Source organism: Blennius ocellaris (assembly GCF_963422515.1).
Source record: "Blennius ocellaris genome assembly, chromosome: 23".
Taxonomy (NCBI): Eukaryota; Metazoa; Chordata; class Actinopteri; order Blenniiformes; family Blenniidae; genus Blennius; species Blennius ocellaris.
Window position 1 is genome coordinate 19,299,957 of NC_137672.1, and position 18,589 is coordinate 19,318,545.

The window sequence follows — 18,589 nt, forward strand, 5'->3', positions numbered from 1 at the left end:
ATGCAATCAAACAATTGAAAAACGAGCTCAGCTTTTACAGAACGTTGAGCAACGACCAGATGGAGAATTACATGAAGCTCTGGCGTCGACTAAGGAGCGTGGAGGAAGACCGAGAACAACTGGCCCAAGCTCTGGAGGGGTCCAAAGGGGACGTGGAGGGGGAAGTGGACACTCAGGTGGAGGACAGAGTTGAAGACGGATCGGGAATGCATTGCCAGTGCAAGAAGGATCTGGGCCAGCTTCCTCCAGTCGTCTGCAGCTTGAAAGACGATGAGAAGCTGCTGAAAGAGAAGGAGGAGTTGAGCAGCCGGGTCGGAGCTCTGGAGTTAGAAGTGGACGTCCTCAAAAGTGCCTTGGACAGTAAGGAGACGGAGTGTGGCGATCAAGCAAAGGAACTGAAGGAAATGAAGGAAATGTATGAGGATGTAACAACCGCCAACACCAACCTGGAGACGTACGTGGATGACCTGGAGGAGTACGTAGCTGAGGAGAAGAGGTCCAAGGTCCAACTGCAGAGGTCCAACTCCGAACTGCACTGGGCCACGGCCGACCTGCACTGGTCCAAGGCCGACCTGGAAGAGTCCAAGGCCCAACTGGAAGAGTCCAAGGCCCAACTGGAAGAGTCCAAGGCCCAACTGGAGAGGACGATGGAAACCAAGCTGAAGGAAGCAGCTGAGGAGAAATCCGCCCTGCAGTCTGCGTACGAGGAGGAAGTCCGTCAACTTTCTGCAGTCGTCTCCAGTCTGAAAGACGAGAATGAGAAGCTGCTGAAACAGAAGGATGAGGAGGTTCAGGCCTTGGAAAAGAGTGTCCAGCTAGAAAGAGAAGAAAATGAGAGGAAGTTGCAGGAGAAAGACGGTGAAATCAACCAGCTGTCGTACGCCTTGAATGAGGCAGAGCTGGGCGAGGAGATGCTCATAGAGGAATGTACCACCAAGAATCACACGCTCCAAGTGAAACTGGAAACCATCACAAAAAGGGTGGACAAGACAATCACGCTACATAGAGAAGAAACTGAGCAGAAGTTGAAGGAGCGAGACGACAAAATCAACGAGCTGTCGTACGCCTTGAGTCATCAGGCAGAGCTGCACAAGGACTACATAGAGGTCAGTGTCACCAACACTCACCAGCTGGAATTGGAAGTGGAAACCCTCACGAATGACCTGGAACTCAAGGAGACCGAGTGCGAGGACCTCAAAAAGGAAGTGCAGGAACTGAAGGAAATGCATGAGTATGCAACAACTGTCAGCACCAACCTGGAGACGTACGTGGATCACCTGGAGGAGTCCATAGCTGAGGAGGAGAGGTCCAAGGCCCAACTGGAGAGGACGATGGAAACCAAGCTGAAGGAAGCAGCTGAGGAGAAATCCGCCCTGCAGTCTGCGTACGAGGAGGAAGTCCGTCAACTTTCTGCAGTCGTCTCCAGTCTGAAAGACGAGAATGAGAAGCTGCTGAGACAGAAGGATGAGGAGGTTCAGGCCTTGGAAAACAGTCTCCAGTCACAAAGTGAAGAAACTGAGACGAGGTTACAGGAGAGAGCTGAACAAATCGCTCAGCTGCTGCAGGCCTATCGTACTCAGGTACAAAAGTACCAAGAGCACATGGGCGACTGCGAGGAGAAAACTCATGACCTTCAGTTAGAAGTGGACGTCCTCAAAAGTGCCTTGGACAGTAAGGAGACGGAGTGTGGCGATCAAACAAAGGAACTGAAGGAAATGGTTGACGACGTCACGGCCCTCAGGACCAACCTGGAGATGTTCCTGGATCAACAGGAAGAGTCCAAGGCCGACCTGGAAGAGTCCAAGGCCCAACTGGAAGAGTCCAAGGCCCAACTGGAAGAGTCCAAGGCCCAACTGGAGAGGACGATGGAAACCAAGCTGAAGGAAGCAGCTGAGGAGAAATCCGCCCTGCAGTCTGCGTACGAGGAGGAAGTCCGTCAACTTTCTGCAGTCGTCTCCAGTCTGAAAGACGAGAATGAGAAGCTGCTGAAACAGAAGGATGAGGAGGTTCAGGCCTTGGAAAAGAGTGTCCAGCTAGAAAGAGAAGAAAATGAGAGGAAGTTGCAGGAGAAAGACGGTGAAATCAACCAGCTGTCGTACGCCTTGAATGAGGCAGAGCTGGGCGAGGAGATGCTCATAGAGGAATGTACCACCAAGAATCACACGCTCCAAGTGAAACTGGAAACCATCACAAAAAGGGTGGACAAGACAATCACGCTACATAGAGAAGAAACTGAGCAGAAGTTGAAGGAGCGAGACGACAAAATCAATGAGCTGTCGTACGCCTTGAGTCATCAGGCAGAGCTGCACAAGGACTACATAGAGGTCAGTGTCACCAACACTCACCAGCTGGAATTGGAAGTGGAAACCCTCACGAATGACCTGGAACTCAAGGAGACCGAGTGCGAGGACCTGAAAAAGGAAGTGCAGGACATGAATGACGGTCTAGCAAAAATCAGGACCAACTTAGAGATGTCCCAGGATATACTAGAGAAGTCCAAGGCTGCTTTGGAGATGAAACAAGTACAGTGGCACTTTGAACTCCAATACAAGGACCAACGGCTGAGAGACAAGGTTCAGGAGGTCCGGGCCTTGGAAAAGAGTCTCCGGTTAGAAAGAGAAGAAAATGAGGGGAAGTTAAAGCAGAGAGACGACAAAATCCATGACCTGGAACTCAAGGAGACCGAGTGCGAGGACCTGAAAAAGGAAGTGCAGGAACTGAAGGGCGATGCAACGACCATCAGGACCAACCTGGAGAGCACCAGGGTGGACCTGGAGAGCACCAGGACCAACCTGGAGAGCACCAGGGTGGACCTGGAGAGCACCAGGACCAACCTGGAGAGCACCAGGGTGGACCTGGAGAGCACCAGGGTGGACCTGGAGAGAGCCCAGGCTCAGCTCCAGCAGGTGAAGGTCACTCAGCTGGAGGAGGCCGGGGAACACAAGTTTGTCCTGCGGTCGGAGTTTGAGCAGAAGGTCAGTGAGCTCAGTTCAGAGGTCAGCAGTTTGGAGGAGGACAAGGAGAAACTGCTGAAACAGAAGGAGGAGGAGGTCCAGGCCTTGGAAAAGAGTTTCCAGCTAGAAAGAGAAGAGAATGAGAAGATGTCTGAGGAGAAAGACGAACACCTCGATGAGGTGCTGCTGGTCTTTCACAAGCTGGAACAAAAGTACTGCGACCACATGGACGACTGTGAGAGCAACACCCGGGACCTGGAACTCCGACTGTTGACTCTCCAAGGTTCCTTGGACACATAAGAGACGGAGTCCAAGACTCCACTGCTCCGCCTTCCCGGACTTCTTCACCTCCACTTTTTCTTTCCCACAGTCGCAAATAAATGTAAATGTAAATAATCGCTTGTTCCCGTGAGTTTGTTTGGTTTTTTTCTCCGTTAAAAGAAGAAATGTGTCGTTTCCTGCCGCGTCAATAAAGTTGAGTTGAATTGAATCTCTCGGAGACGGAGAGAACGACGGGTGATGGTGGACAGAGCGGAGAGGGAGGAGAACGCCGCCAAGTCATCCAGGAGAACGGGGATGGAGGGATGGAGGGATGGAGGGATGGAGTGAAAGAGGGGAAGAGTTCGGGACGAACTGTTGGTTCAGAAGGAAGAAACTGACGAAACCTGAAAACCCCCAAAGTTAGTTTGTAGATTTACCGTATTTTCTGGACTAAATCAAACTTTTTTGTTGTTTTTTTTGGCTCCTCGTGTGATTTATTTATCAAAATGTGTTTTAATCACTGGTGGGAACGGATTTTTCTTTTTTTTAATATAATTTAATAATCACTTGTGATGGAGAAGTTTTTGAAAACCAGGATCTCAGCTCTTCATCCATCAGGTCCAGGTTTCACACTGAGGGAGGCACTATTAAAAAAAGTCCTTGCTTTCTGGATTTACTGGATTCCTGTTGATAAAACTTTGATGAGAATGACTTTGATGTCTTTGATGGGAATGACTTTGTCTTTGATGGGAATGACTGTATATTGTTAATAGAGGCTACAGAGTTTCACATTTTAACACGTTGATGCTAATTATCCTGTCAGGTAGCGACAAAACTGTGTGAAACATTGAGCTCGTCTCCATGGCAACAGACGCTGATCTTTGATCTCCACGAGGCGCGTCTCTCTCATGAGCTTCGTACGGGAAACTTCTTCGCGGTTTTTGTGGATTTACTTGAAAAATGGTAAACCGTTAAACGTCAGCCGGCGCCAACCTGTGGACTAACATGAAAGCGACATCGTTCTCGGCGCTAATGCTGTTGCCATGGAAACAGAAAAGCAAAAGAAATAACGAGAGAACGCAACAAAAGTCTCAATCAAACTTAAATATTTATTCATAAAACTCTAAAGTCCCGCTACAAAAAAAAACCAAAAGTACATTCCGGTAAAATCTTACATCTTTCATTGTCCACGTTTCCCCCGACAGACATTCTGGACTACACTCGGTTCCATCTACACCTAGAGCTACACTCGGTAGAGATACACCTAGAGCTACACTCAGTTCCATCTACACCTAGAGCTACACTCGGTTCCATCTACACCTAGAGCTACACTCGGTAGAGCTACACCTGCAGCTACACTGGGTTCCATCTACACCTAGAGCTACACTCGGTAGAGCTACACCTAGAGCTACACTCGGTAGAGCATCTCCTAGAGCTACACTTGGTAGATCAACTCCTAGAGCTACACTCGGTAGAGCTACACCTAGAGCTACACTCGGTAGCCTATCAGTGCCTGTTGATGATGCAACGTGCCTACAGGGCCGCCATCTTGGAAAGGTCTCCCTCTGGAGCTGAACGTCAAGATCCCAGGATAGAAAATCCACAAAAGCCTCCGTAGCTCGCTTGCTAGTCCACGTAGCAACACGTAGTAATACCTCTTCTTAAAGCTGAGGAAAAGCTCTATTCCAGCTCGATATCAGCGGTAAAATGAGGTATTACTTGTTCCCGTGACCTTCAGGATGTTCTTTTTTTAATTTCCGTTCCAGGGAAACACAAAAATCAACACGTTCAGCTGGGCCAAGATCCGCAAGCTGAGCTTCAAACGGAAACACTTCCTCATCAAGCTGCACGACAAAGTCGGGGTGAGAACCTGAACCGAGAGCGCCGGCGGACTCTCACTGCCAAAGTTCTCGCGCGTTAAAACGTGTGGCCGCTGCGTTCTTTTCAGCCGCTGCGCAAGGACGTCCTGGAGTTCGCCATGGCCAGCCGGGACGTCTGCAAGTACTTCTGGAAGATGTGCGTGGAGTACCACGCCTTCTTCCGGCTGGCCGAGGAACCGGAGGCCACGCACAAGACGCTGCTGTCCTGCAAGGGCTCCACCTTCAGATACAGGTACAGAGACTCCCTTTGTACGACCCTCGTCTTTCAGGATGTGGCGCCGAAGTAAATCTGCTATTGAGACTGAATACCGTCCGGCGTTCCAGAGGACTTCATGTGGTTTCTTTGCCGTCTTGCAGCGGCAGGACGCAGAAACAGCTGCTGGAGTGTCTGGGGTCCGGGGAGAAGAAGCCTTCACACTTCGAGAGGTGAGACTGGGAGAGGATCGTTTTATCAAAGTATTGAAGAGTCACCGCAGGAGGTCGTTTCACAAAACTGTCACGTTTAGCCTGTAATTGTTGGGAGCTGCTGTTTTTGTAACGAGTCATATTATGCAGTAACAGTACTGATCGTCTGCATACATGGACCCACGTCCCGGAAGTGTAGAAAGTGTGTTCTCGTTCGCTCTCTCTCTCTCTCGCTCTCTCTCTCCCTCTCTCTCTCTCTCTCTCTCCCTCCCCTCCCTCCCTCTCTCTCTCTCGCTCTCTCTCTCTCTGTCCCTCTCTCTCTCTCTCTTTTAAAAAGTGTGTTGCTCAGCCAATCAGAAATCGAACCCTATATAGTGTCATCAGGGGTTCAGCCAATCACAATCAAGGTAGGCTCCTCCCCCCCTTTTGACTCCTCCCATAATCAGGCAGCGCTGCTCAGGCACATGGCGCCACGAGAGGAAGTACTTCCTCCATCTTCCCATAGATGGGCGGAGCCAGTCCAGCTCACACAGACACAGCAGATTGTGAATGCAGCTGCTAGGATCTGATGTTCTAATGGAGGGAGAATGAAGGAGGAGCTGGATTTTAAAAGGTGATTAACCTCTTCCTGTCCAGGAGCGGCTGTCCGTCCGACTACAGCTCCAGACAATGTCAGTCGTCCCCCGACCTCCTAACCGACGTCTCCAAACAGGTGACGAGTCCTTCACTCACTCAAAACAATACTTTCTCATAAAAACCATCGCTTGTGAGTAATCTTGGCCCCTCCCCCCTCCCCCCTCCCCCGCCAGCTGTACGAACACGCCCACCCGTTCCCCAGGACGAGCCGCGCCCTGGCGGTCCACAGCCAGGACGAGATGGACGCCCGTCCCCGAGTCCCGGACGACGTCGAGAGCGGCGAGCGGGGCGCCAAGCGCAGCCACTCCTCCGTCGAGGTCGGCCGGAGGCCACGCCCCCTCTACCAGGACACGCCGCCCTCGTCGCCCTACTACCCGTCCACGCCGTCGCCCAACACGAGGTCGGCGTCGGCGTCCCCGGCGGACGAGGCGCGGTGGGCGCGGGCCGGGGCGCAGCGGCAGGCGCAGCGGCTGGCCGGCGTCTACGGCAACCGGTCGCGGCGGCGCCCGAACCCGCAGCCGCACCCGGACGCCGCGCAGCGGCTCGTCCTGCTCTACCCCAACAGCCCCGCCTACCAGTACCGCCCGGTGCTGCCGTCGTTCCCCTTCGCCGGCTCCTCGCCGCTCGCCCGGCGCCCGTACCTGTCGGACTACGTGGCCGTGTCCTCGCTGGAGCGCTTCCCGACAATGAGGCGGCGGGACTACGTGGCGGCGGACGGCGTCCCGCGGCCGCCGTTCTACCCGCCGTCGATTTCGCCCATCAGACGGGGCGTCCGGCTCGTGGGCGGCGGCGGCGGCGGCGGCGGCGGGCTGGGGCTAGCCAGGGTCTACCTGACGGGAAGCAACGGGTCGAGGCCGCTGGGGCGTGCGGAGGCGGGGCACTACAGCGACGACTGCAGCTTCCTCCCGGGGCTGCCGCGCCGCGCGGCCAGCCAACCGGACGTGGACTTCTACGTCTCCAGGACGTCCAATCCCGCGTCCGAGTTCCGCCCGCTGGGCTACTACCCGCACCTGACGCGCCCCACCAGGCCCACCTACCTCCCGCTCAACTCCTCCCCCCTGCCGGAGCGCCCGGCGTCGCTGTGCATGCTAGGCGGCGGCGGCGGCGGCGGCGCCGGGAGCTACAGCGACTCCGACCCGGAGGTCTTCTACCCGTACTACTGGCCGCCGCCGCCGCCGCTCATGGGCAAGGCGGCGCGGTCCGCCGGGCTCGCCAGGATGAGGTTTTCCTCCGGGAGCCTCCAGCTGGACGAGGAGGAAGAGGAGGAGGAGGAGGAGGTAAGAAAAGAGGTGAAGAAAATGGAAAAGAAAGAAACGAGTGAAGGGGAGGAGAAGAAAGGAACGAAGGTCACTCAAGTGAGGCTCTAGAGGAGGAGACCAGTTTCTAGATGATCAATGTGAAACGTGACGAGTCGCTTTCAGGTCACATGTACTTGTTTTGCCTTGTTTTTGTTTTGTTTTTGTTTTCTACTTCAACTCAAACCAGAGCGCTGCAGCGGCAAACTCTGGAAGAAAAAAAAAAAAAAAAAACGTGACAGTGGAAAAAACAAAATGTGTGAACGTGACGCCTTCGTGACGATTTCCTGGATCGTGGATTTTTGTAGCGTAAAAGTGAAATTTGTTTCACCGACGTGTGTCAATAAAATATCTACAATCGAGAAGGAAGTTGTGATGTTTTAACCCCGAGTGGGAAACGCAAAACTTTGGTCGTGTTTTAAGTGTCCGTTGCCACGACGACGACGACGACGACGCTTAGAAAGATCTACTTTCCAACAACAAAACCGCAAAGGGAGAAAACAAGAGTTTCTGCCTCCATCAAACTGCAGAGTAATCCTGTATAAATACTCTTCGCCACAAGATGGCAGCACAGAACCCAGAGACAAAATGTTAGGAGTGTTTTTCAACCTTTTTCGAGCCAAGGCACACTTTTGGAAAACTCTGGAGGGACACCACCACCTGAAAATGTTGAAATGGTAAACTCTGTAGCCTCTATTAACAATATAAGTCATTCTCATCAAAGACATCAAAGTCATTCTCATCAACGTTTCATCAACAGGAATCCAGTAAATCCAGAAAGCAAGGACTTTTTTTAATAGTGCCTCCCTCAGTGTGAAACCTGGACCTGATGGATGAAGAGCTGAGATCCTGGTTTTCAAAAACTTCTCCATCACTGTCACTGACACAGTACTTTGATACAAGATGGTAGCAGGAGGTGGAGATGAACCACACTGACGTCTGTCACTTTACATTTCACCGGCAAAGTTCTGTGCTGCCCTCTAGTGGTGAAGAGTATTTATACAGGATTACTCTGCAACACACTGTCCTCTAGTGGTGAAGAGTATTTATACATCATTACTCTGCAACACACTGTCGCTGTGAGAGCAAAGGTTTTTTTAGAAAGAAATGTGAAATGTGATAATTTCCCACGGCTCAGCTGACGATCTGGAGGAAACACCAGAGGTTGAGAAACTCTGGTCTGATCTACACGTGATGGTGATGCTAGTTTGTTTTTTGGTCTTTTTTGTAACTTTCTCTGGATTCGTTCGGTGCTGCTGGTGGCTTTGGGGGCAGTTTTTGATTGTAAAGTGTTGACGGGTTCAAACTGCAGGAAACACTGGGAGACGATGTGACGGTGAAGCTGCTCAGCTGCTGTGGATGAAGTACTGCTGCATAGTAGAGCCTTACATTGGATTCTGATTGTGTACTTACTGTAGGACATAATGTGTGTGTGTGGGGGGGGGGGGGGGGGACTGGCCCTGATAATCCATCTACGACCACCAGATGTCACTTTATTGACCCGTAATCTGAAATTATATAGAAGAAGATGCTCTATAATCTGGATTAGTGGAGGTAAAGGCGCCGTGTACAGTTTTTTCCAGTACAAAGATATTATTCTTTTATTGTTTCAGAAAAGTTTTCCCACATTTTGAAAAATGACATCCGTTTCCATGGGAACATCAGAAATGCTGAAAACAACGCAGCTTTGTATCTCTGCAGTCGCCCTGGTACCTGTTACCGTGACAACCCACAACATGAAGGCTCACTGTGAACATCAAAGCCGTGGATCATGTTATGCCTTGTTAGTGAACATGAAAGTCCCTTGATCATGTTATGATGTCATGTGAACATGAAAGCCTTGGATCATGTAATGATGTCATGGGAACATGATGGCTTTGATGTCCGCAGGTATAAAAGCCCACGAGGTTCCAGAGGTGTTCAGTTCATCTCAGAGACAGATCGATACTACATTGCAGTGGAGAGCAGCTTTACGAGTTTTACGAGTTTTACGAATTTTACGAATTTTACGAGTTTTACAAGTTTTACGAATTTTACGAGTTTTACGAATTTTACGAATTTTACGAATTTTACGAGTTACAAGTCAAAACATGTCGCAGGATTTTGCTTCAGGAATGGAAAGCGCACAGCAGACGACTGCGGGACGCAGTTGTGATGCAATCAAACAATTGAAAAACGAGCTCAGCTTTTACAGAACGTTGAGCAACGACCAGATGGAGAGTTACATGAAGCTCTGGCGTCGACTAAGGAGCGTGGAGGAAGACCGAGAACAACTGGCCCAAGCTCTGGAGGGGTCCAAAGGGGACGTGGAGGGGGAAGTGGACACTCAGGTGGAGGACAGAGTTGAAGACGGATCGGGAATGCATTGCCAGTGCAAGAAGGATCTGGGCCAGCTTCCTCCAGTCGTCTGCAGCTTGAAAGACGATGAGAAGCTGCTGAAAGAGAAGGAGGAGTTGAGCAGCCGGGTCGGAGCTCTGGAGTTAGAAGTGGACGTCCTCAAAAGTGCCTTGGACAGTAAGGAGACGGAGTGTGGCGATCAAGCAAAGGAACTGAAGGAAATGAAGGAAATGTATGAGGATGTAACAACCGCCAACACCAACCTGGAGACGTACGTGGATGACCTGGAGGAGTACGTAGCTGAGGAGAAGAGGTCCAAGGTCCAACTGCTGAGGTCCAACTCCGAACTGCACTGGGCCACGGCCGACCTGCACTGGTCCAAGGCCGACCTGGAAGAGTCCAAGGCCCAACTGGAAGAGTCCAAGGCCCAACTGGAAGAGTCCAAGGCCCAACTGGAGAGGACGATGGAAACCAAGCTGAAGGAAGCAGCTGAGGAGAAATCCGCCCTGCAGTCTGCGTACGAGGAGGAAGTCCGTCAACTTTCTGCAGTCGTCTCCAGTCTGAAAGACGAGAATGAGAAGCTGCTGAGACAGAAGTATGAGGAGGTTCAGGCCTTGGAAAAGAGTCTCCAGTCACAAAGTGAAGAAACTGAGACGAGGTTACAGGAGAGAGCTGAACAAATGGCTCAGCTGCTGCAGGCCTATCGTACTCAGGTACAAAAGTACCAAGAGCACATGGGCGACTGTGAGGAGAAAACTCATGACCTTCAGTTAGAAGTGGACGTCCTCAAAAGTGCCTTGGACAGTAAGGAGACGGAGTGTGGCGATCAAACAAAGGAACTGAAGGAAATGGTTGACGACGTCACGGCCCTCAGGACCAACCTGGAGATGTTCCTGGATCAACAGGAAGAGTCCAAGGCCCAACTGGAAGAGTCCAAGGCCCAACTGGAGAGGACGATGGAAACCAAGCTGAAGGAAGCAGCTGAGGAGAAATCCACCCTGCAGTCTGCGTACGAGGAGGAAGTCCGTCAACTTTCTGCAGTCGTCTCCAGTCTGAAAGACGAGAATGAGAACCTGCTAAAACAGAAGGAGGAGGAGGTTCAGGCCTTGGAAAAGAGTGTCCAGTTAGAAAGAGAAGAAAATGAGAGGAAGTTGCAGGAGAAAGACGGTGAAATCAACCAGCTGTCGTACGCCTTGAATGAGGCAGAGCTGGGCGAGGAGATGCTCATAGAGGAATGTACCACCAAGAATCACACGCTCCAAGTGAAACTGGAAACCATCACAAAAAGGGTGGACAAGACAATCACGCTACATAGAGAAGAAACTGAGCAGAAGTTGAAGGAGCGAGACGACAAAATCAATGAGCTGTCGTACGCCTTGAGTCATCAGGCAGAGCTGCACAAGGACTACATAGAGGTCAGTGTCACCAACACTCACCAGCTGGAATTGGAAGTGGAAACCCTCACGAATGACCTGGAACTCAAGGAGACCGAGTGCGAGGACCTCAAAAAGGAAGTGCAGGAACTGAAGGACGATGTAACGACCATCAGGACCAACCTGGAGACGTCCCTGGATCAACTAGAGAGGTCCAAGGCTGCTCTGGAGTCCAAACAAGAACAGTTGGACGTGGAAACCCTCAAAAGTGACCTGGAACTCAAGGAGACTGAGTGCAAGGACCTCAAAAAGGAAGTGCAGGACATGAATGACGGTCTAGCAAAAATCAGGACCAACTTAGAGATGTCCCAGGATATACTAGAGAAGTCCAAGGCTGCTTTGGAGATGAAACAAGTACAGTGGCACTTTGAACTCCAATACAAGGACCAACGGCTGAGAGACAAGGTTCAGGAGGTCCGGGCCTTGGAAAAGAGTCTCCGGTTAGAAAGAGAAGAAAATGAGGGGAAGTTAAAGCAGAGAGACGACAAAATCCATGACCTGGAACTCAAGGAGACCGAGTGCGAGGACCTGAAAAAGGAAGTGCAGGAACTGAAGGGCGATGTAACGACCATCAGGACCAACCTGGAGAGCACCAGGACCGACCTGGAGAGCACCAGGACCAACCTGGAGAGCACCAGGGTGGACCTGGAGAGCACCAGGGTGGACCTGGAGAGCACCAGGGTGGACCTGGAGAGAGCCCAGGCTCAGCTCCAGCAGGTGAAGGTCACTCAGCTGGAGGAGGCCGGGGAACACAAGTTTGTCCTGCGGTCGGAGTTTGAGCAGAAGGTCAGTGAGCTCAGTTCAGAGGTCAGCAGTTTGGAGGAGGACAAGGAGAAACTGCTGAAACAGAAGGAGGAGGAGGTCCAGGCCTTGGAAAAGAGTTTCCAGCTAGAAAGAGAAGAGAATGAGAAGATGTCTCAGGAGAAAGACGAACACCTCGATGAGGTGCTGCTGGTCTTTCACAAGCTGGAACAAAAGTACTGCGACCACATGGACGACTGTGAGAGCAACACCCGGGACCTGGAACTCCGACTGTTGACTCTCCAAGGTTCCTTGGACACATAAGAGACGGAGTCCAAGACTCCACTGCTCCGCCTCCCCGGACTTCTTCACCTCCACTTTTTCTTTCCCACAGTCGCAAATAAATGTAAATGTAAATAATCGCTTGTTCCCGTGAGTTTGTTTGGTTTTTTTCTCCGTTAAAAGAAGAAATGTGTCGTTTCCTGCCGCGTCAATAAAGTTGAGTTGAATTGAATCTCTCGGAGACGGAGAGAACGACGGGTGATGGTGGACAGAGCGGAGAGGGAGGAGAACGCCGCCAAGTCATCCAGGAGAACGGGGATGGAGGGATGGAGGGATGGAGGGATGGAGTGAAAGAGGGGAAGAGTTCGGGACGAACTGTTGGTTCAGAAGGAAGAAACTGACGAAACCTGAAAACCCCCAAAGTTAGTTTGTAGATTTACCGTATTTTCTGGACTAAATCAAACTTTTTTGTTGCTTTTTTTGGCTCCTCGTGTGATTTATTTATCAAAATGTGTTTTAATCACTGGTGGGAAAGGATTTTTCTTTTTTTTAAATATAATTTAATAATCACTTTACATTTCACCGGCAAAGTTCTGTGCTGCCCTCTAGTGGTGAAGAGTATTTATACAGGATTACTCTGCAACACTGTCGCTGTGAGAGCAAAGGTTGTTTTAGAAAATAATGTGAAATGTGATAATTTCCCACGACTCAGCTGACGATCTGGAGGAAACACCAGAGGGTGAAGAACTCTGTTAGGCTGTGCCTTTGAAATGTAAAGTGACAGACGTCAGTGTGGTTCATCTCCACCTCCTGCTACCATCTTGTATCAAAGTACTGTGTCAGTGACAGTGATGGAGAAGTTTTTGAAAACCAGGATCTCAGCTCTTCATCCATCAGGTCCAGGTTTCACACTGAGGGAGGCACTATTAAAAAAAGTCCTTGCTTTCTGGATTTACTGGATTCCTGTTGATAAAACTTTGATGAGAATGACTTTGATGTCTTTGATGGGAATGACTTTGTCTTTGATGGGAATGACTGTATATTGTTAATAGAGGCTACAGAGTTTCACATTTTAACACGTTGATGCTAATTATCCTGTCAGGTAGCGACAGAACTGTGTGAAACATTGAGCTCGTCTCCATGGCAACAGACGCTGATCTTTGATCTCCACGAGGCGCGTCTCTCTCATGAGCTTCGTACGGGAAACTTCTTCGCGGTTTTTGTGGATTTACTCGAAAAATGGTAAACCGTTAAACGTCAGCCGGCGCCAACCTGTGGACTAACATGAAAGCGACATCGTTCTCGGCGCTAATGCTGTTGCCATGGAAACAGAAAAGCAAAAGAAATAACGAGAGAACGCAACAAAAGTCTCAATCAAACTTAAATATTTATTCAAAAAAACAAAAGTACATTCCGGTAAAATCTTACATCTTTCATTGTCCACGTTTCCCCCGACAGACATTCTGGACTACACTCGGTTCCATCTACACCTAGAGCTACACTCGGTAGATTCCATCTACACCTAGAGCTACACTCGGTAGATTCCATCTACTCCTAGAGCTACACTCGGTTCCATCTACACCTAGAGCTACACTGGGTAGAGCTACTCCTAGAGCTATACTCGGTAGAGCTACACTGGGTAGAGCTACTCCTAGAGCTACACTCGGTAGAGCTACACCTAGAGCTACACTGGGTAGAGCATCTCCTAGAGCTACACTTGGTTCCATCTACACCTAGAGCTACACTCGGTAGAGCATCTCCTAGAGCTACACTTGGTAGAGCAACTCCTAGAGCTACACTCGGTAGAGTTACACCTAGAGCTACACTGGGTAGAGCCACTCCTAGAGCTACACTCGGTAGAGCTACAACTAGAGCTACACTTGGTTCCATCTACACCTAGAGCTACACTCGGTAGAGCTACACCTGCAGCTACACTGGGTTCCATCTACACCTAGAGCTACACTCGGTAGAGCTACACCTAGAGCTACACTCGGTAGAGCATCTCCTAGAACTACACTTGCTAGATCAACTCCTAGAGCTACACTCGGTTCCATCTACACCTAGAGCTACACTCGGTAGAGATACACCTAGAGCTACACTCAGTTCCATCTACAACTAGAGCTACACTCGGTAGATTCCATCTACACCTAGAGCTACACTCGGTAGATTCCATCTACTCCTAGAGCTACACTCGGTTCCATCTACACCTAGAGCTACACTGGGTAGAGCTACTCCTAGAGCTACTATCGGTAGAGCTACACCTAGAGCTACACTGAGTAGAGCATCTCCTAGAGCTACACTTGGTTCCATCTACACCTAGAGCTACACTCGGTAGAGCATCTCCTAGAGCTACACTGGGTAGAGCCACTCCTAGAGCTACACTTGGTAGAGCTACAACTAGAGCTACACTTGGTTCCATCTACACCTAGAGCTACACTCGGTAGAGCTACACCTAGAGCTACACTCGGTAGAGCCACTCCTAGAGCTACACTTGGTAGAGCTACAACTAGAGCTACACTTGGTTCCATCTACACCTAGAGCTACACTTGGTAGATCAACTCCTAGAGCTACACTCGGTAGAGCAACTCCTAGAGCTACACTCGGTAGAGCTTCACCTAGAGCTACACTCGGTAGAGCTACTCCTCCTCGAGCTACACTCGGTTCCATCTACTCCTAGAGCTACACTCGGTTCCATCTATTCCTAGAGCTACACTCGGTAGAGCAACTCCTAGAGCTACACTCGGTTCTATCTATTCCTAGAGCTTCACTCGGTAGAGCTACTCCTAGAGCTACACTCGGTTCCATCTATTCCTAGAGCTTCACTCGGTAGAGCATCTCCTAGAGCTACACTTGGTAGATCAACTCCTAGAGCTACACTCGGTAGAGCTACACCTAGAGCTACACTCGGTAGCCTATCAGTGCCTGTTGATGATGCAACGTGCCTACAGGGCCGCCATCTTGGAAAGGTCTCCCTCTGGAGCTGAACGTCAAGATCCCAGGATAGAAAATCCCCAAAAGCCTCCGTAGCTCGCTTGCTAGTCCACGTAGCAACACGTAGTAATACCTCTTCTGAAAGCTGAGGAAAAGCTCTATTCCAGCTCGATATCAGCGGTAAAATGAGGTATTACTTGTTCCCGTGACCTTCCGGATGTTCTTTTTTTAATTTCCGTTCCAGGGAAACACAAAAATCAACACGTTCAGCTGGGCCAAGATCCGCAAGCTGAGCTTCAAACGGAAACACTTCCTCATCAAGCTGCACGACAAAGTCGGGGTGAGAACCTGAACCGAGAGCGCCGGCGGACTCTCACTGCCAAAGTTCTCGCGCGTTAAAACGTGTGGCCGCTGCGTTCTTTTCAGCCGCTGCGCAAGGACGTCCTGGAGTTCGCCATGGCCAGCCGGGACGTCTGCAAGTACTTCTGGAAGATGTGCGTGGAGTACCACGCCTTCTTCCGGCTGGCCGAGGAACCGGAGGCCACGCACAAGACGCTGCTGTCCTGCAAGGGCTCCACCTTCAGATACAGGTACAGAGACTCCCTTTGTACGACCCTCGTCTTTCAGGATGTGGCGCCGAAGTAAATCTGCTATTGAGACTGAATACCGTCCGGCGTTCCAGAGGACTTCATGTGGTTTCTTTGCCGTCTTGCAGCGGCAGGACGCAGAAACAGCTGCTGGAGTGTCTGGGGTCCGGGGAGAAGAAGCCTTCACACTTCGAGAGGTGAGACTGGGAGAGGATCGTTTTATCAAAGTATTGAAGAGTCACCGCAGGAGGTCATTTCACAAAACTGTCACGTTTAGCCTGTAATTGTTGGGAGCTGCTGTTTTTGTAACGAGTCATATTATGCAGTAAGAGTACTGATCGTCTGCATACATGGACCCACATCCCGGAAGTGTAGAAAGTGTGTTCTCGTTCGCTGTCTCTCTCGCTCGCTCTCTCCCTCCCTCTCTCTCTCTCGCTCTCTCTCTTTTAAAAAGTGTGTTGCTCAGCCAATCAGAAATCAAACCCTATATAGTGTCATCAGGGGTTCAGCCAATCACAATCAAGGTAGGCTCCTCCCCCCCTTTTGACTCCTCCCATAATCAGGCAGCGCTGCTCAGGCACATGGCGCCACGAGAGGAAGTACTTCCTCCATCTTCCCATAGATGGGCGGAGCCAGTCCAGCTCACACAGACACAGCAGATTGTGAATGCAGCTGCTAGGATGTGATGTTCTAATGGAGGAGAATGAAGGAGGAGGTGGATTTTAAAAGGTGATTAACCTCTTCCTGTCCAGGAGCGGCTGTCCGTCCGACTACAGCTCCAGACAATGTCAGTCGTCCCCCGACCTCCTAACCGACGTCTCCAAACAGGTGACGAGTCCTTCACTCACTCAAAACAATACTTTCTCATAAAAACCATCGCTTGTGAGTAATCTTGGCCGGTCCCCCCCTCCTCCCTCCCCCGCCAGCTGTACGAACACGCCCACCCGTTCCCCAGGACGAGCCGCGCCCTGGCGGTCCACAGCCAGGACGAGATGGACGCCCGTCCCCGAGTCCCGGACGACGTCGAGAGCGGCGAGCGGGGCGCCAAGCGCAGCCACTCCTCCGTCGAGGTCGGCCGGAGGCCACGCCCCCTCTACCAGGACACGCCGCCCTCGTCGCCCTACTACCCGTCCACGCCGTCGCCCAACACGAGGTCGGCGTCGGCGTCCCTGGCGGACGAGGCGCGGTGGGCGCGGGCCGGGGCGCAGCGGCAGGCGCAGCGGCTGGCCGGCGTCTACGGCAACCGGTCGCGGCGGCGCCCGAACCCGCAGCCGCACCCGGACGCCGCGCAGCGGCTCGTCCTGCTCTACCCCAACAGCCCCGCCTACCAGTACCGCCCGGTGCTGCCGTCGTTCCCCTTCGCCGGCTCCTCGCCGCTCGCCCGGCGCCCGTACCTGTCGGACTACGTGGCCGTGTCCTCGCTGGAGCGCTTCCCGACAATGAGGCGGCGGGACTACGTGGCGGCGGACGGCGTCCCGCGGCCGCCGTTCTACCCGCCGTCGATTTCGCCCATCAGACGGGGCGTCCGGCTCGTGGGCGGCGGCGGCGGCGGCGGCGGCGGGCTGGGGCTAGCCAGGGTCTACCAGCCGGGAAGCAACGGGTCGAGGCCGCTGGGGCGTGCGGAGGCGGGGCACTACAGCGACGACTGCAGCTTCCTCCCGGGGCTGCCGCGCCGCGCGGCCAGCCAACCGGACGTGGACTTCTACGTCTCCAGGACGTCCAATCCCGCGTCCGAGTTCCGCCCGCTGGGCTACTACCCGCACCTGACGCGCCCCACCAGGCCCACCTACCTCCCGCTCAACTCCTCCCCCCTGCCGGAGCGCCCGGCGTCGCTGTGCATGCTAGGCGGCGGCGGCGGCGCCGGGAGCTACAGCGACTCCGACCCGGAGGTCTTCTACCCGTACTACTGGCCGCCGCCGCCGCTCATGGGCAAGGCGGCGCGGTCCGCCGGGCTCGCCAGGATGAGGTTTTCCTCCGGGAGCCTCCAGCTGGACGAGGAGGAAGAGGAGGAGGAGGAGGAGGTAAGAAAAGAGGTGAAGAAAATGGAAAAGAAAGAAACGAGTGAAGGGGAGGAGAAGAAAGGAACGAAGGTCACTCAAGTGAGGCTCTAGAGGAGGAGACCAGTTTCTAGATGATCAATGTGAAACGTGACGAGTCGCTTTCAGGTCACATGTACTTGTTTTGCCTTGTTTTTGTTTTGTTTTTGTTTTCTACTTCAACTCAAACCAGAGCGCTGCAGCGGCAAACTCTGGAAGAAGAAAAAAAAAAAAAAACGTGACAGTGGAAAAAACAAAATGTGTGAACGTGACGCCTTCGTGACGATTTCCTGGATCGTGGATTTTTGTAGCGTAAAAGTGAAATTTGTTTCACCGACGTGTGTCAATAAAATATCTACAATCGAGAAGGAAGTTGTGATGTTTTAACCCCGAGTGGGAAACACAAAACTTTGGTCGTGTTTTAAGTGTCCGTTGCCACGACGACGACGACGACGCTTAGAAAGATCTACTTTCCAACAACAAAACCGCAAAGGGAGAAAACAAGAGTTTCTGCCTCCATCAAACTGCAGAGTAATCCTGTATAAATACTCTTCGCCACAAGATGGCAGCACAGAACCCAGAGACAAAATGTTAGGAGTGTTTTTCAACCTTTTTCGAGCCAAGGCATACTTTTGGAAAAATCTGGAGGGACACCACCACCTGAAAATGTTGAAATGGTAAACTCTGTAGCCTCTATTAACAATATAAGTCATTCTCATCAAAGACATCAAAGTCATTCCCATCAAAGACATCAAAGTCATTCTCATCACAGTTTTATCAACAGGAATCCAGTAAATCCAGAAAGCAAGGA

At 51.6% G+C, this 18,589-nt stretch overlaps 2 protein-coding genes across 2 annotated transcripts; both read left to right on the forward strand.

The window, feature by feature from the left end:
- Positions 1–59: 59 nt before the first annotated feature.
- On the forward strand, positions 60–8,794 carry LOC308146997 (uncharacterized protein; the record flags this gene model as incomplete). Its single annotated transcript, XM_080519028.1, has 8 exons — positions 60–587; positions 1,581–1,805; positions 4,982–5,077; positions 5,164–5,327; positions 5,453–5,521; positions 6,137–6,212; positions 6,310–7,413; positions 8,744–8,794. 8 exons carry the CDS (start codon positions 60–62, stop codon positions 8,792–8,794), a joined length of 2,313 nt encoding a protein of 770 aa, XP_080375154.1.
- Positions 8,795–9,644: 850 nt separating this feature from the next.
- Positions 9,645–17,853, forward strand: LOC308146998 (FERM domain-containing protein 7-like; the record flags this gene model as incomplete). The annotated part of the gene is made up of 8 exons (XM_080519029.1): positions 9,645–10,172; positions 11,280–11,615; positions 11,874–11,987; positions 15,400–15,495; positions 15,582–15,745; positions 15,871–15,939; positions 16,495–16,570; positions 16,669–17,853. 8 exons carry the CDS (start codon positions 9,645–9,647, stop codon positions 17,851–17,853), a joined length of 2,568 nt encoding a protein of 855 aa, XP_080375155.1.
- Positions 17,854–18,589: the final 736 nt, after the last annotated feature.